Source organism: Mustelus asterias, chromosome 16 (assembly GCF_964213995.1).
Source record: "Mustelus asterias chromosome 16, sMusAst1.hap1.1, whole genome shotgun sequence".
Taxonomy (NCBI): domain Eukaryota; kingdom Metazoa; phylum Chordata; class Chondrichthyes; order Carcharhiniformes; family Triakidae; genus Mustelus; species Mustelus asterias.
In genome coordinates, this window is record NC_135816.1 from 39,782,536 (window position 1) to 39,801,551 (window position 19,016).

Sequence of the window (19,016 nt, forward strand, 5' to 3'; positions counted from 1 at the left end):
CTGTTTTTAGCTTGATTTTTTACAGTAAATCTTCAAACTTGAAATTGCGTCATGAGATCTTAAGATGGTCACCCGAATTCAAATATCTTTTTGAAAATGTGACATTAGTGTGCCATTAAGAAAATTTTTTTAAAAACATGATCTCTGGAGCTCTCAGCTTCAATGTTTGTCATTTCTGTCTAGCCGTCTACCAGATGTCCTTTTATTGCTCCTTAAGCTGCTGAAACGGTGGTTTGTTTATTTTTGTGGGAACTTTTGTGGCTCTTCAGATCAGATGATTGGCAGATCAGGTGACAGGGGCTCTTTCATTTGCAGTTGAGCTGCAGGATTGAGGTTTTAGAAGGGGCATTAAGCTGGAAATAAGTGTTTCTCTCTTTCTCTCCCTGATTTTGGAAATTCTGGTCATCTGAAAGTAAGGTCTAGCCTTTCTGAAGGGGAGAATCTGCTATTGGTGGCTTGCCAAGAGTCCCTGGTGATTTGGGAAGCTGTTCTGACTTCAAACTGTTGTGAGTCTATCCAGAGAACTGCAGACTTCATCCAAAGGACTCAATTCCAGGATCACGTGAGCATTAGTCTATGCTGTATCAAACCGGTTTGAAGGGTCTTGTCTAAGTGATTGGTTTGATTGGGACAGCGCCTATATTCATTAAGGGTTATACAATATTGTGGTTGTTTTGGTATTGTTTGTAATCGATTGAAGTTATTGCTAATATTCTTAAATAAATTTTGTTTGATAAAAGCTCCCTAATGAGTCATCTGAATCATACCTGAAGTGAAACCTATCATCATCATCATCACCCTAACCAATTCAAGATGCAAAACTTATGATCCAGGCAGGCTCCATAGAACACTCGAGTTTCTGACCTGAACAACAAAAGTTATTGGAAGGTCATTGATGAACTAATTGAAGATGCTTGGGCCTAGGATACCACCCTGAGGAACTCTTGCAGTGATATTCTAGAACTGAGATGATTGACCGCTAACAATCACAACCATCTTCCTTTGTGCCAGGTGGAGTGCCCCGTGTCATTTTCACCCCCCCCCCCCCCCCCCCTCTCCCCAGTTTCCCTTTGACTTCAGTTTTGATGCCACCTTCGGTCAAATGCTGCCTTGATATCAAGGGGATCACTCTCACCTCACCTATGAAGTTCAGCTCTTTTGTCCACGTTTGAACCAAGGCTGGAATGAGGTCAGTAGCTGAATGCCCTGGAGGAACTCAAACTCAGCACCCATAAGCAAGTTATTGCTGTGTAAATGCTACTTGATAGTACCGCTTCCAACTCTTTGCACCACTCTCTCAGGAAGTGTCTTTCAGATTATAACTCAATACACAAAAATGTTTTCCCTCAGCACGCCACATTTTTTGCCAGTTTAGGTGTGTCCTCTAGTTACTGAATGTCCTGCAGATGTAAACAGTTTCTTCTTATTTATCACAACTGTTTAAACCTCCTCTTAACCTGCTTTACTCCAAGGAGAACAATCCTATTTCCCCAGTTTCTGCACATAACTCAGGTCCCTCATTCTTTGTAGTATTCTGTCAGTTATTCTTTGGGAACACAGTCCCTTTTATGAACAATGCTTAATTTATATATACTTGTGTTTTAAGGAAAATATTTTTTTTTTAGTTTTAAGTTCTGTTCATGCACTGTAATGTGACTGAAAAGTCAGGTCATTTGGGTTTTAAAAAACACACCTTTGAGATTTTACAACCTCTGAAGTTATAGGGTTGATAATTCAGTGAGGGAGAAAAAGGGAAAACTTTACTGTTGCTTAGTGACAGTGATTCAGGGGCACAGACACAAAAATACACAGGACTTGAGAGAAGGAGCTCAGTATGTGTGTCAGAAAGAGAAGACAGGGATCTGAAACTCAGAAGGAAGCCTGAACAATCACTTATGGGACTCAGTAATGTAATCAGTTTAGCAGAGGTGCTACCGGAAGACTGAGTTTAGGAAACTAAAAGAGCTGAAAAATAAATTCTAATTCTAATGTGCATGACTAGCCCTGATTGTAACTTAATTAGAAACCACATTAGGGAGACTTTATGCCAATATACCTGATAGAATTTCAATTTTCAAATTCTAACATTTCAAAAATAAAAGGAATGCAGGCTGTAGCCAATATTAAAAATTCTAAGACAGCATACAAGATGTAAAAGTTTTAGTCTTGTCCAAAGTGTGACAATTGCAATTTGTGATTTCTCAGATCATGTGCAACTTTGTTTCATGTGGACTTTAGTTTTGTAAATGGAACTTACATAGCATGTTAAAATGAAATATATAAAATCGGAAAAAACAAAATTTACTAAGAATTATGCCCCACAAGATAACATGAACTAAATTTTCTTGCTTCAAGTTTGCATTTTTATTAGCACCTGCTTAAAAAGCAGATAAGCCAGCTGTCATATCAATCTGAATAAAAGTTAGTGGTTTAAATTTTAATGAGGTGCAGCGGGTTGCAAGTAATTGGTAAACTCACCTGAGACTGGTCGTGTGAAGGTGGTGTGAGCTGAGCCACATCTGATCCCGGTACAGGCAGGATGTTGTTTGGGTAGTCTAATAAGTACGAAACCACATTTGTATGCCCCCCTTTAGCAGCTTCAATGAGCATAGTGGAACCATCCTAAGAAACACAAAGATAAGCCAGCTCTTTTTCATAAAATAAATTTTCTCAAAGGATATTTGCTATATCAAATTGCTGTACAGTTTAGTCTTTTAAAAACAGATCTTGAGAAGGAGAATTTAAATACCTTTAATCGATGTGTAGGATCTGCCCCATGTGCCAAAAGGAGTTCAACAACAGCAAGGTGCCCTCCAGCACATGCTAAAGAGACCACTGTATGATCATTGTTAGCTGTAGCCCTGTTTACATTTGCTCCTGCAAAGACAAAGTTAGAACCTGGTTCATGTGGAACATTTGTGGCTGAATACACAATCTGCACACATTTTGCATCAATTCCAGTAATACCTTAAACATAATTTAGTATGAGCGCAATAACTTCTAATGCCACAGATATTCTCCAAAGCAACTTTCAATTAAAAATACATATCTTTTTCTGGGATAGGCAGGATGGGGAAAGGTAAAACTACATCTATATACCCCTCCTCAGCAGTTTTTGAGGTGAATAACACTTGATAAACGTATTATCATTACTTCAAAAGGTAGGCTGCAATCCATTATTAAGGTAGTAGTAGCAGGACACAGTGGCACAGTGCTATGCTGCCTCACAGCTCCAGGGACCCAAGTTCAATTCCTGGCTTGGGTCACTGTCTGTGGGGAACCCGCAACTTCTCCCCATGTCTGCGTGGGTTTCCTTCCGGCGCTCCGGTTTCCTCTCAGTCCCAAAGGCATGCTGATTAGCTGCATCAGCCATGCTAAATTTTGTGTGTACCTGAACAGGCTCTGAGTGTGGCAACTAGGAGATTTTACATAACTTCATTGCAGTGTTAATGTAAGCCTACTTGTGACACTAAAAATAAATAAACTTTAAAACTTAAAATTATAATACAATTAGGAAAATTCAATATGGCTTTGTGAAAGGGAAATAGTATTTGAAAAATTTGTTTACAGGATTTTTGAGGATGCAACAAGTAGGATGGATAAAAGGGAACTCAGTAGATATAGTATATTTGGATTTCCAAAATGCATTTGATCAGTGTTACTTAAAAGGATACCACACTAGATAGGATACATGCTGTTGGGGGTGATACATAAGTGTAGATAGCAGATCATTTCAGAAACAGAGTCATGATAAATGCTTCACTTTCAACTTGGCATACTGTAACTCGAAGAGTGCCACTGGGATCAGTGCTGGGGCCCCAACTATTTATGATCCATGTCAATGAATTTGGTGAAGGAACTGACTATTGTAGCTGAATTTTCTGACAATCCAAAGATAGGTAGGAGAGCAAGTTGTGAGGAAGAGGAGATTGCAAAGAGCTATGGATAGGTTAAGTAAATGGGCAAAGATTTGACAGATGGAGTAAAATGTAGAAAGAGATTAACCACTTTGGAAGGAAGAATAGATAAGCAGCAAATTATTTAAATGGAGCCAAACTATACAATGCTGCATTATAAAGGGATCTGGATGGCCTTCTACACGAATCACAGAAGGTTACCATACAGGTGTAGCACAATTAGGAAGGTAAATGGAATGTTGGCCTTTATAGCTAGGGAATGGAGAATAAAAGTAGGGAAAGTCCTCCTACAACTGTACAAGATATTAGTGAGACCAGAGTAGTTTTGGTTGTCTTACTTAAGGGATATACTTGCATGAAAAACAGTTCAAAGAATGTTCATTAAGACGATTCCTGATATGAAATGGTTGTCTTAGAGGGAAAGTTGAGCAGGGTGGACCTACACTCAATTTAGAAGAACGAGAGATTATCTTATTGAAACATTCAAGGTATCTTCCATTTAAGATAGCGATATGGTGAAAGTTCTTCTTTCATAATTGTTAGTCTTTGGAATTTTCTGCCCATATTGCAGTGGAGGATGGGGAATTGAACATATTCAAGGCTGTTTTAGACTGATTTTTGATTAGCAACAGAGTCAAGGGTTATGGGACAAGCAGGAAAGTGTGGTTAAGGCCACATATCAGATCAGCCATGATCTTATTGAATAGCAGGTCAGTTCCGGTAGGCTGAATGGCCTATTCCTATTGAGCATCTTGTGATCTTTACAACAACTGCTTCAAGGATGTCAACGAAATGGATTCTACTTGTCAAACCTAGCGATCAGGAACCATATAGTATTCCATGATCACTCCGTTTCAGCTGCAATTCTCACATTTCCTGAATTTTTCATTGATAAAAATCAGTTTTTTTTTTAAAAATGCATTACAAAAATCTACTCAATATTTTTGAAATTCAAGGGACAGGAAAACGGGCAAGAAATCAAAAGGATCCGAGAGCATTGAATAAGGTTACAAGAAAGTTGGACTACAGGTTTTCCTACATATAGGATAATTTGCTCGTGATTTCGCCAGCTGTATTGCACTTCAAGATCCCATACCTCTTGGAAAGCAGAGTTAAATCAACTGAGAATTGTAGAATAGCTTCTGGGACAATAATACTCCGTCTTATCCTTCACAGATACATACAAAACCTCTAGGCACAGTCATTTCTGGTTACCTTTCACTGGGAATGGAAGGCATTTGCTTTGCAATCTTCATCAGGCAGCTGCATATTTTAGATAACCTGCATTATTCTGCTCATTTCCAAAACATGTCCATTGATAATATGTCTTCAAGAATTCAAAATTGTTCAGATAGAAGTCACCCTCGTTTCATAATCAAATTGACTCCAAAAAGAAAAGATGTATTCCACTGAGTGTCTCTCCTGCAGCACTTTGCTGCCTCCAGCTCCAAAGCACCCTTTACAAGTGTATTCTGGATTTAAAATTCATCCAAAAACTTTAATTCCCCTGACCCAGATTACCAGTACTTTATTAGAATGCTGAGCTCCAACAACAATACATGCCCAAATAGATCAGCTTGTTGCTCAGAACATGGGTTTTAAATTGTGCCAGTAGGGTTATTGCACAAATAGCCTATTTCTAACATCCGAGTAATTTTATTGCAAAAGCATGTTTGTCCTGGTGCCTCAGTTATGATGGAAAACAAAAAAGGTAATCCAGAAAAAAGTGGCATGTCCTATCTTGTACTTTTCCTCACCAGTAGGGGAGAAATCTCACTCAGCACATTAATTTCTTTTATAGTACAAGGAGAGGCCCATAAATTATCTGCAATGTCAATAGCATCTTTATTGGAACAATAAATCTCCAAATCACTTTCACATGCCATATCCATCTCATTTGTTTCACCCCTCTCATATCCTCCTCATCCATCCTCCTCGGGCATACCACCCTGCTTTCCATTACTTTCCATGTCTTACTTTTCTGTTCACCCGTGTTCCATGCTGCCCACTCTGGTCCCCATTCCTCCAGTCAAAGCAACTTTGTTATGCTCCCATTGTTTTTCTCCCTCCACTTTATACCCTCCCGCCACCAACTACTCTCCGACACCAACCCCTATGCCGCAGGGTCCTTTGTTGTTCAGCTCCCCTTACCGTCTGCAGTTTTCTTCCTTCAGCAACCACTGTCTTGCCACCAACAACTGTCTCCCTTCAATGTCGTTCCAGCTCTTTACCCATCACCCCCAACTTCCAACCAGAGTAACTCCGTCATTGGACTCTCATCTTCAGTGGGCAGCATTGTTAGGACTGCTGCCTTGCAGCATCAGCAACCAAGGTTCAATTCCAGCCTTGGGTGACTATGTGGAGTTTTCATATTCTCCGTGTCTGCATGGGTTTTCTCCGGGTGTTTCAGTTTTCTCCCACAGTCCAAAGATGTGCAGGTTAGGCAGATTGGTCATGTTAAATTGCCCCTTAGTGTCCAAAGATGTGTAGATTAGATGGTCCGGCCATGAACAACGCATGGATTATGGGGATAGGGTGGGGGAGTGGGCCTAAGTAGAGTGCTCTTTCAGAGAGTCGGCGCAGATCGCTGAGCTGAATAGCCTCCAACTGCACTGTAGGGATTCTACGGACTCTTCTGCTGTTCATTATCGCCAATGGTTTTATGGGACAGGAGACAGAGCATTTGGATAGACATAATTACAAGACCTGCTCCTCATTATGATCTCAGCCTACATGCATCGTTACAAGTTGAAATGTCTCACATCCATCGGACTTAGTAGGGTCATGGAGTGGGGTAGGAAGAGGGACATCAAGGGGGGAAAAAATCAGATGGGACAGTCACATCAGTCATTGGCTACAAGGGACTTGGGTAGTGACTTAGGATCCATGTTTCAGGCTTTGCAGACTTGTCAGCTGCTGAGGGTTAGGCCAGCCAAAAAGACAAGACAATGAAATTATTCAAAACAATTAATAGCAACGGAGTATTTCACAATGCTTGAATGCAGTTGCCCTGTGACCCCCTCCTCCAAATTAATAAAATACGTGCCCAAGCGCACTCGTCCTCCACACACTCTGCACTTCGTCCACCAAATCAACCGGCGATTGATCAAAGTATGGTTAAGCGAAAAACTGCGCATCATAGATCACAATTTTAAACTCAAAATTTTATATTGGGGAAAAAGTTCAGAACATCCTGTGGGATGAACACAGAGGCTCACCTTTACTGATGAGGAACTGTACTGTGCACAAATGGCCAGCTCTTGCAGCTTTCATTAAAGGTGTCCTCCCACCTTCAGATTCATGCTCCTAAAAAAAAAGACGACAGCTTTGGAACCTCAAAAGTGTTCAAAAACTAGAATGCTAATTCCAATAGGCAAACTTCAAAATTCCATTAAACATAACGTACAGATCCTACTACACTTGCAATTTAATCTTGCAATAAAAATATTTTACTTGAAAGTTATTTATAATCTTTGCAGAGATTTAAATTCATAAATCAATTGTAGTCAACCAAATGATCATATTCACATATCCCCATTTGGCCAACATTGTCATAGAATATAGCAAATCTTACCAAATCAGCTCCTGCTTGTAAGAGAACATCAGCAACATCAGTGTGCCCATTTTCACAGGCATATGTTAAGGCTGTATCTCCTGTAGCTGTAGTGGCATGCACATTTGCTCCTAATAAAGACAAGAATTCTTTAACATTTCAAATATAACACAAGTGATACTAAACACATTTTGAATGTTTAAAATACTTTATCACTTCATTTGGAAATGCAACATGTTTGTAATGAATAATTGCTATAACGCATAAAATAATTTAAGCAGTAATTAAAGTGAAACGTTTGTAAATGCAGGTGCAATTTCTATTTCAGATGCAAGGCTTGAAGTGTTTGTAATTAGATTTGACATCTGACAGGCCTTCAAATACTACACAAGGTTTTAGACTTGAAATTGATGGTCCTCCATCCATTATCCCTCTAATAGAATTTTCAGAGTTGGTTAGCACCAATAATAATTAAAATACATTCTTTCCCATGTTAAATACATCGTGATTGTGACTGAACTCCTTGCAAAGTGACAAAAAGGTAATTAATTTACTGCAAGGAATTCTTGTTCATCTGTGAATCCAGAACTTACAATGATCAAAATGAGTGCCCATATTAAGTGTGTGCGCATGTTTGGATTAAACATTAGATTTATCTCATCAAAATTGTAGAAGTATGGAAAATAAATCCAAAAAGATTGCCAAAATATGAAACAAAGCAGTAAAAATTTTTAAAAACATGTTTATATTTTGTCTGCAATTATTGGTAATCCAGTTAAGTGTTTACCCAAGCACTATTATTTTGTGGACTGCTTGCAGCATCGGTGAAGGGGCCAGAAGTACTAATTAATAAATATTTACTATTAAAGGATCTCATTATAAGTTTACTCATTAATGCAGAATTGAATTTTCTATCTTGTAACTGAAATTTGATTTAATAAATTACATTACTCCATAACAGCTGGTTGTATTGTGCAACTTACTATGTGCAACTAGATCATGTGGAGAGACAAGGGTGCTCATGATATTACAAAGTTGTATACTGCACTAACTTGTGATAGTATTTTTACACTTCTAAGCTGCTACACAATTCTTCTGGATTCTAAAGTAAAATAGTAAAGCCTTATTTGGGATATTAGACACTGGATAAATAATCACTATAAAATCAGGAACACACCTGCTGCAAGTAAATATTTGACCAATTCAAGATGACCTTCTTGTGCAGCCTCCATCAATGGTGTTGAACAACCCAATTCAATGTCAGCTCCTGCCTTTATTAAAAAGTCTGCAACTTCCAAGAAGCCTCCACAGCAAGCTAGAGTCAGGGCCGTCTCTTGAGTTTCTTCTGTCTGTGCATTTATATTGGCTCCTACAAGTAGTCCAGGCAGCAATTTATAATTAATGAACAGTTTCCTCAACTGGACCCCTACAATTTTAGTTATTACTGTATGATAATAGCTTTTGTTTGGCAACTTTATTGTGGAGCTTGGTATGTTACACATTAAGGTACACAAATACTAAATAAAAGCTAGCTGAACTACAACCAAAATTGCTGACATTGTCCAAGGAATCCCAATGCAATGCGTAATCACTGGCATGAAGTGTGACTGGTGACATATCAGAGGAAACTCATTGGGGGGAATAAAAGATCAGACAAATAAAAAGTATTTTTTACTATTTCAATTCGGCAGTATTTTTTTTGTCATGCCACACATGGGGCTAAGTCATTGTTTCTTACTTTCCACCCTCATTGACAGAAAATGATTCAGCTTATTTATTAAGGGGACCAGAATAAACACTATCAGATATGGAGGAAAGATAAAGCTATTCAGTTCAAATACAATTGTTTTTTTGAATTGTCTGAGGATGTTTGTTTGTTTTTTAGCAACTCTTGATTTTGAGACAAATGGTGAAAATTTCCCTCATTTAAAAGAGTTTCAATTTTATTTCAACTGAGTCATCTGTCTGAAACCATCCAGGATGAAACAGACAGTAGACAGCTCATGGTCAGCCATAAGATGCACTGTAGAACCTGGTGGTCAGTCTATCTGTACATCAGCACCACAACTATTGCTGATTGTAATTTTCTATCTTCTGAGAAGAGTAGGGTGATGGAATGTTGGAGAATAGGTAAACCAATGGCCCTTTGAATAGAAGCCTAATTTCTTTAACTCTTATTTACTCTGCTCAAACACTAAACGATAATGCTAAATCTAAGAGCAAAATAATATAAGTATCTCTGGATAGCTATATTCACACAATATAGTCAATAAATAGACAATTCTTCCAATGCAATGCTATATCAATGAATCCTTGTTCTATGTAAAGTTAAATATCGGGACATTACATACCCTGAGCAAGCAGCAAAGCTACCATTTCCTCATGACCTTCTCGTGAAGCTTCCATTAATGGTGTATATCCTTCATCATTTACTTCTTCTAAGTTTGCTCCTCGTTCTATGAGCAAAGCTGCTAACTCCACGTGACCACCACAAGCAGCAAGAGTCAATGGAGACTCAAAAGAATCAGCTGGCATGTTTACTTGTGCACCACTGTCTAAAAGGAGCCGGGCTACTTCAACATGGCCGTCCTATTCAATAAAGACAATTATCAGCACCTTAATACATGTTAGAATACCTGGTACATTCTTTTCTAATAGAAAACATAAATCAAATGCAAATCCAGCTTTGCTTTATTTTATTGCTGACATTCAATCAATTTTGTATTCAAAGTTAATACAACAGTGAACACTGATCATCAGGTTGGTTTTTTCATACAATCCAAACTCATTGTATACAGGGAAGGAAGTTAATGTTTAACTTAAAAATCTTCAGATTTCTGCAGAAATATTCATGAACATGCAATCAAAAAATGGATCAAGTTACTGTGTAAACACGGTTCTGAAAATTGTATAGTTTTCTCATCCCTGTGTTTTGAACTCTTGTGCTTGAATGGCATGTTTGTCTCAGACATCAAGTAGTTGACAATTTACATTTTGTGATTAAATGTACTAAACATTGTGTTCAAAGCAGTTAATATCGCATTTATTGCATGAGGCAAAATGTAACAAGCGGAGATCCAAAAGGTGCAGCAATTTTAGGAGGAACAGGAAAGATGAGATTCACAAAAGCACTTACCATACATGCTTCCATTAAAGCTGTATGCATTTCATCTGTTTTGTGCTCCTGATCAGCACCAGCTTCAAGAAGAAACCGCACCATTTCCAAATGCCCTATAATACACAGGTCATTCAGGATTAAGAATAGAAAAATCTGATATGTGTCAACTTGCAAATGTATTTAAAACATGAGTTTTTTTTTTGTTTGAAGTTATCTGTTCAGCTTTTCAGACAAAACGAGGTACGCAATTGCTCTCTGCATAAGTTTGATTATAAAATGGTGTGTTGCTCAATTCTTTTAATTCTTTAGAATTTTCCATCCCAGAGATTTGTACTTTGCTCAGTTGTTGAGTATATTCAAGGCTGAGATCATTAAATTTTTGAACTGAGGAAATCGAGATATGGAGTGGATAGAATTGAGGTAAAAGATCAACCATGATCTAAGTGAATTTTTACTCAGAAGGCTCGAGAACAACAAGGGTCCTTTATTTGGTTTTATGGAACATGAAAAAGGAAACAAAGGAAGCATTGGTCATATAGCAGAATATAGAGAGGCAAATCTTGGAGGAGGTCCAAGTATTTTTTTTGCTGTGGAAGCACCTTATACAAACAAGACTTACATTTCAAAGCTCTCTCAGTTTTCAAATGCTTACTTTTATTTTTTTTGAGAAGGGGAGAAAAGATAATGATTGCACAATATACCAATGTGGCTGAAAGAAAATGGTACTATGCTTTGAAGGCTGGTGTTGAAAGCCTTTATATTATAGTGTTAAAAACACAACTAATATAGGTAAACAGCACCACAAGTTTTCAAAGTCCTGTGGTGGAACTATATTACAACTCTTAATACTCCTGGTTTCAAATTTTGCTATAAAAATTATGCACTATTCCAATTGCCCTGAACAGACTAGTTTTTCAAGTTACTGATTTCTCTTTACCTTGCTATGACGAAGGATATCTCAACTAAATCTTCTCAGAAAAGCCAACTTAACTCATTTAAACATCACATGACCAATTGCCTTTAGTTTTAACCACTTAGAAAATATCTAAACTAAATTCAATGTTTTCAACTTTCAAAGTGCATGTTTTATCACATTTCATAGCTTATGAAATGTCAAATCCATACCTTTGTAACATGCCAGTGTAAGTGCACTTTCCTTGAACTCATTTGAATGGGTATTGATTCCAGCTCCATATTCTAAAAGCACCCGTGCAACCTCCACATGGCCAGCACTTGCTGCTTCCATCAGAGGCGTATGACCATTTTCATTGTGATCCTCAATATTGGCTCCTGCTTTCAGAAGTACTTTTACAACGTCAACAAACCCGCCAGCACAGGCATAAGTGAGTGCCGTGTTTCCTAAAAAGAAATTGAAAAGTATAAAGTGTCATCTCACTTCACAAAAACGAAGATTAGATAACTAAATATCGTACCAGTTGTAGACAACTTACCAGTTGAAGACTGAGCATTTACATCGGCATCATGGGCCAGTAACAGTTTTACTATGTCTACGTAGCCTCCACTGGCAGCTGCCATCAATGGAGTAATGTCTCCCTTGATGCCACGATCTTCAACATTAGCATGCACCGCAAGCAAAACCTGAATAAAGTGAAATTAACAGGAGCTCAAAAGGGTAGATTTTCTATTCAGTATAACAAACTAAAGCTTCAATTTGTCACTTGGAACTTAAGCAAGGGGCATATCATCAATGGCTCCTGATCATTGACCTGTTACTGGGGAAAGACCAGGCAATTCCCACATTTGACTTTGTTCCCTCAGGAGACTTGTTACCAGCTGCTAAATCTCATACATGGCTATCTGGATTTATACTATAATGTTGCAAGTCCAATTTCCAGACTTTTGGAGGAGTCATGGAATTCTCTCTATGTACAAGAACAGAATATCACACCTGATCTGGTTGATCAGCTTAGGGAAAGGGTTTCCATCTCTTGCACAGCCTTTCTAAAGCCCCTCTGATTGCAATAAATCCAACCTCTTGCTGTCTATACCCCTATATCACCTAAAAATATATTCTCAGCATCCCCAATCATATATTCATTCTTATGTGCACAGACATCCAAACCCTAATGAAACTCAGCTCACAAAAGGTTAACCCTCCTGCTCACTGTTGCCACTCCTTCACCACCTGCACATTACACTACACCTCCCACCTAAACCACAGTGGTCCTACAGCAGTCATTGTCAGTTTTTATCTTGGCTCATCCTCATACTGTTCAGGTAATCTTTCCATGTTTGTACATCTCATTTTCGACCACCTCTCCTTGCAGATTCTCATTTACATCTCCACCTCACTATCTTTATGTTAACGTTTCCTTCCTTCTGTCATTACTTAGCTACAAACTGAGGAACTCAACCTCAGGTGATTTTAGCCTGCACTTTAATGAGCTGATTTCTCTATCTTCCTCTTCATCATAGCCCTTCACTTAAACTCTGGTATCTGTATCCTTGGTCACCAAGTGCCTACTTGATTAAAATGGTTTTCTTCTGCAATCATTCCCAAATCATGGAATTATTTTCAACATAATATTGCAATAGCAATCTTTCAACTGATTATATCTTATGTCTGTTAAAAGTGATCACAACACCCACTAAAAACAAAAGGTCCAATTTTGCAGCAATAGACACTGTTTTGGTTTTGAGGATTTGCCAAAATTAATCTGTTATCCCCACAACTAATTTTAGTGAAACTAATATATGGTATCCACAATAGCTTAACATGGGCTCATTATACAAGTGTGCACTGGGTCAGCTGTTTATTTATTCCACCGATTCTCAACAGAACCTTACAACTACAAGGTTTATTTTTACATTTCTGCATGTGTTTTAATCCAGGGGGTTTATAATTGAAATGGTTATAAAAATTGGCAAACAGGGAAGATCAGGTACAAATTCACCACCTGTCTCCATAAACTTAAATCAACACCATTCTAGGTAAAACTGTTCTATGCACAATGAAAAAAGTAGATTTTAAAATATAATGAAGTACATTTTGATAATTCTTGCTCAGGTACACTGATAAAGTTTACTCAATCCACTGTACTGAGCATGGTTCAGTCTCCTTTGTCAACCCCACAACTACCCGTCCTCCCATCTAACAAGGTGAGAAGGAGAACAATACATTATGTTTGCACATTTAAGTTGTCTGTATTTCAGAGACTGACTAATCACTGGAATTTCTTCCAGGTTTCAACCAGAATTCACAAAAGCAGCTGGCACATGTTAATACCACACATGTAAAGTTTGAGAGCAAATCTTAATACTTACCGAGGACTGTTCAAAGACTTGAGCAACTATATACTGTACACAATGATATGTACAGACAAAATTATAGAGTGCCGTCTTAATGTCAACTGAGATTAGCTATCACAATAGAGAAACACAGACTGTATGCAAATCTAGGTGAAATACTGTCAATAGACTCATGTGGCCACTACATAGTTACATGGTCAAACAATTCATTTTCATATTACTCAATCCAAAATGCTACAAAAATATGGATAAATGAAAATCTTAGTAGCTTGAATGCAGTACTGTGCAGCAGGAAGAAGAAATTTTGTATGTTTGTTTATTGTAAAACAAATGGGTTACTCAATACTTACTTGTGCCAGCTCATAGTAGCCAGCAGAGCATGCTAAGCAAAGGAGACTTTCACCCTCTTCTGTATGCTCGTTTACACTTCGTCCTTCATCTAGCAGTTTTCGGACCGCATTTACATCTCCATCTGAGCACGCTTCTGCTAAGCTTCGGCTAAATCCGGAAACAAATTTAAATAACTTATTCTTGCAGGTCATCAGATTTTATAGAAATACGTACACCACAAGTTTTATTTTTGAACTCTAGCTGTTGCTGAAGAAGTGTAAAAAAAAAACACATTTGTATCTGACAAGTGTGGCTCAAAAACCTAAACACGATATTTGATCTTAAAATATTCACTACTGGTCATAACTACTGATGCCATGGGTTTTCTGCATAAATTGCTTGTGTTTAATTATTCTACTGGTTAATAAAAAGTATGGTTTACCAGTTTAAAACCTCAGCTTTTTAAATTATATTGAATGTAAACATTTGCCAAAAACGAAAACATTAAAATCAGGCAGAGGATTGCACATGTACAAGGAGTAAAGAAAAGAAAATTGCCAAATTAAAATTAGTCATGATACAGTGAACTGTCATCCACAATATGTTAGTCTCAACTATATTAAAACCACCACATCTTTTGTAAAGGCCAATGGTGCAACAATAAAAATCCCACAAATGGCACAGTAATAACAATCCTATGAAGACCAGCTGCTGCTTGGGTCCAATCCTGGATTAGGGAATTGGCACACTAATTCTCAATGAGTATCAACAGGTAGTAATTTACAAGAGAATGGATGGATTGCCATAAATTGGAGTTCATTTTCTCTGGCAGTGGAAGGTGAAAAAAACATTTCCTAGATTCCAAATGTCTCAGCTTTCCTCGTTTGTGGATTCCTGGGTTAATTCATCATGACAGTTTAGCTTGCCAATCTCTTTATGCACAATATCCCACGAACAAAACAATGAAACATTAACTAGATTCACTGGAATATAAAAATAGTGCAGTCATAGAATTTCACTGTCAGAATCTAAGCAACACTGCCTGGCATAAGAGAGTATGTAGTGCATATAGAAGTGCAGAAAATCAAGGCTATTGCCAGGGCAATTGTTATGCAGTGATCAAGTAAACAAAATTGTTATTAAGTGGCATTCCAGAACTTTACCTGTGTTGTAGGAGCTCTATTCTTGAGTTCTGTCAGTTTAAAATTACAGCTTTTGGTTTACAGTGATTAATTTAAATTCTGCTTTATTATAGAATACTATGCTGTGACTATCCACTGAAATCATAAATCATTGCCATTGAGAAACATAGAAAATAGGAGGTATAAGTCCACTGAGATCCTCTATCTCAATGCTATATTCCCACTCTCTCCCCAGACAATGGTTGGCACTGCTGCCTCAAAGCACCAGGGGGCCAGGTTCAATTCTGGCCTTGGGTGACTGAGGAGTTTGCACATTTTCCTAGTGTCTGCATGGGTTTACCCTGGGTGCTCCAAAATGTCATGATGACTGGGGTAAACACAGTAAGAAGTTCAACACCACCAGGTTAAAGTCAAACAGGTTTATTTGGTAGCAAAAGCCACACAAGTGTGTGGCTTTTGCTACCAAATAAACCTGCTGGGACTTTAACCTGGTGTTGTTAAACTTCTTACTGTGCTCCAAAACGAGGTTAGGCCTGGATTGGCCTTGCTAAATTGCTTCTTCGTGTCCAAAGATATATAGGTTAGATGGGGGTGAGGAGGGTGAGGGAGCCTGGTTAACATACTCTAAGTTGGTGCAGATTCAATGGGCCAAATGGCCCCCTTCTGCACTTCTATGATTCTATATCTCAAACATTAGTGTCTAGAAAGCTGTAGCGAATTCTTCTTCAAGGTTTACCACCTTGAAGAAATTTCTCCTCACTGAAATCCTAAATGGCATTCCCCATATCCTGAGTCCATGAACCTTTGTTCCAGACACCCCAAGCCAGGGGAAATATCACCTCTGCATCCACTTTGTTCAACCCTGTCAGAATTCTATATTTTTCAATGAAATCCCTCTCATTTTTCTGAACTCAAGTGAGAAACAGGGAAAGAAGTTAAGTGGCTTTCTGACTCAACCTACAAAATCTAACAGCGTCACACAGTAGGGTGTGCATCTAATTTTCTGTGCCTCACTATTAAGGATATACCCAAGCACCTATACTTGTGTTTTTTAATATAAAATGAGCATTTACTCTCCAACAAATAGGTACAAGATTAGATCCACCTTCCACCCCCACATCCCTTCCCAACATTTTTACTTTACAAGTCCTTCTAAATCACACATGTCTATTCTCAAGATGTTGTCTATTCTCAAGTCTATTCTCTGGGGTCACACTGTTGGCATTCTATACTTGTTCTGCGTATTCAGCCATAAACATCCAAGTCAGAAAACAATCCTGGTTTTGAAATCAGATTAGTATTTTGACTATAACTGACTAAAATTAGCAACCACTGTTCCCTAACCAAAACCGTAGCCAGTTAAGATTTTTTTAAATGTGACCAGTCTAAGAGTTAATATGAACAAACAAATACTTTTTATGTATACGTCTCCTGAAATGCACAAACTTAAATAATCAGACATTGTCATATTAGTTGTTCTGGTGCTTTGAAGCCATGCAATGACGATACCAAGTAGAATATAATTGGACATTAGATATGAAGACCACTAATTGGGATTTTCACTAAAGTACACAAGAGTAAAATCATTGTGTCAAAGCAACTTGTCTAGTGTGAACATAATTTAATTGATTCAGTTATCATAAATTCATGGAACGAATCAGAAAATACAATCCCTTGAAAGGAAAGAATCCCAGAATAAAGTTTTAAAGTTGTAGCACTGTATACTACTTAATGTTTTGCTAAAAAAAACCATCCTTTCCAGTTTCAACCCCTCCCCCCACACAAATGCATAAATAAAAAGAAACACATACTTGTCTGCTTGTCCTGCATTTAAAGTATTCTCTGCTCTCATTCGGGTCAAGGCAGCAGCAGCTTCATCCAACGCACAGCTAACAGAAGAAGTCAGTCTTCGGAGTACCTCAGGATCTGCGAAGGCTTTACCATCAGCAGTGGATAATTTACCAATTCCTTTTGTTTTGATTCATCACATCAGTTAGTAGGAGTGTTGCAGGCGAAAATGCAAAGACACAAACACAACAGCCACACATTAAATGCAGTTCATGCACAAATAAGGTTAGTCAGCTCCATTTCATATTAAACATGCAATTTAAAATAAGATACAACTAAAATAACTTGACATTTCTGATTAAGGGATTGGAATATATATTAAGCTAGATGCTGCCGAAGACAGCAGCTTCCTTTCCTGCCTTGTCTCATTATTATAAGCTTTTTTAAAAAAATTCAATTTCCTCCCTGCCCAATACAAAATGTACATCACAGGTTGATACAATTATTAAAAAGCAAAAATTAGATTTGAATCCTGAACATATTTTCGTACTCCTTCCTGTCCTTTGTGTACTTTTCATATTGGTTCAAAATGTTTAAACTTGTCAGAAATATAGCCAGCTAAAAAAAAAGTTTCCTTTGGTGCCGGGTCATGAATTATTATGCAACTTGGAATTAAAATTTCAAGGCATGCAAATCACAGATCATTTATTCAATAGGAGCCCTGGGACTAAATTTGAATTAACCATCAGCAGTTACAAACAAGCGTCTTTGAAAATGTTTGGACACCTGGTGACCTAATGTGCTTTCTTCCATACTACAGAGCAAGTCGAAGGTAAATGATCATAGTGACTAGCTCTGTTAAGTGTTTAAAAATATATTTTTAGGGAACTATAAAAAAAGTTAGTTTCACTCGAGAAACTTTCCCCAACTGCTACACCTGTGCAGATCCTTGTTTTTCCTCAAGTTATTTCCAGCTTTGCAACTAATACAGCCCACTGATTTGATGGTAGGCAACTGTTTTAACTTTGCATTCTTGCATCCTTTGCAAAGGATGTTATAGATCACCCCATTTCAAGCATTCACTTGTGAACAGAAAGCACTTTCAGGACTGAAATAGTATGATGTAATAGAGCGAGGTGCTTCATTACTTCAACATTTACATTGTTGTAAAGTGATTTTCGCTTCACAGCAACATCAAACTGCACTGGAAACCTGAAGTGAGTTTTTGACTTGTATCCAGAAAGAAAATGCCAGGACACTATGAAAGAGACATTACAAAGATACCGCAAAATATTGCTCCTGAGAGGCATTAAACCATGTTTGTAAAATGGTGGTGGTAAGTCCCAGCAACCTCCAGTGTACTTTTTAAACCCACCTGCCTGTCAGCCAGGATTATAAATAGAACACTGTCTGGCTGAAACAGATAATGTAGTTACTCAGCAGAGGCCGTTTAACTTCAACATAAATGTATGGGACTGGATTATGCAATAGGAGTAAAACACACTTTCATTACAGAGCAAATCGGACAGCAACAGTCAGCATCCACATGTGTAGTTAAATGAAGAAATTCGAAAGTTGCTGCACAATTTATCCTGTTTCTTCATAATTTGCACTACACTGTTACTTGGGTGAGAGACCCATCATTCAAACATAAAGGGTGTGAACTTGCCACGCTTTTCCATTAGTTAGCAATTGGCCAAGTCAGGATAAGGCAAGAGGAGATTTATTAAAGATTTTTAAATTATGAAAAATGTTGATAGAGCTAATGGAGAAACTTTCCAGCAGGAGTGTTGGTAACAAGGAAACTGGGTGAAAGTAGTTTGAATATTTTTCCTTTCGAAAGTTAGTAAACATACTTATACATACAAGATACATATAACATGAAATTACCACAAAAA

General features: G+C 37.8%; 1 protein-coding gene across 18 annotated transcripts in view; it reads right to left on the minus strand.

The window, feature by feature from the left end:
- ankhd1 (ankyrin repeat and KH domain containing 1) overlaps positions 1-19,016 on the minus strand; it is a 180,094-nt gene that overhangs the window by 75,914 nt on the left and 85,164 nt on the right. For 14 of the 18 annotated variants that reach the window (XM_078231000.1, XM_078230989.1, XM_078230993.1 and 11 more), the window contains 11 exons: positions 17,142-17,298; positions 14,209-14,356; positions 12,040-12,187; positions 11,714-11,947; positions 10,607-10,701; positions 9,822-10,059; positions 8,648-8,839; positions 7,492-7,601; positions 7,136-7,223; positions 2,750-2,877; positions 2,479-2,622 (listed from right to left, as the gene is read on the minus strand). In XM_078231000.1, coding sequence (XP_078087126.1) covers positions 2,479-2,622; positions 2,750-2,877; positions 7,136-7,223; positions 7,492-7,601; positions 8,648-8,839; positions 9,822-10,059; positions 10,607-10,701; positions 11,714-11,947; positions 12,040-12,187; positions 14,209-14,356; positions 17,142-17,298 — 1,682 coding nt within the window. The remainder of the gene's footprint in view (positions 1-2,478; positions 2,623-2,749; positions 2,878-7,135; positions 7,224-7,491; positions 7,602-8,647; positions 8,840-9,821; positions 10,060-10,606; positions 10,702-11,713; positions 11,948-12,039; positions 12,188-14,208; positions 14,357-17,141; positions 17,299-19,016) is intronic. The other 4 variants (XM_078231002.1, XM_078230992.1, XM_078231001.1 and 1 more) reach the window with 2 other exon arrangements.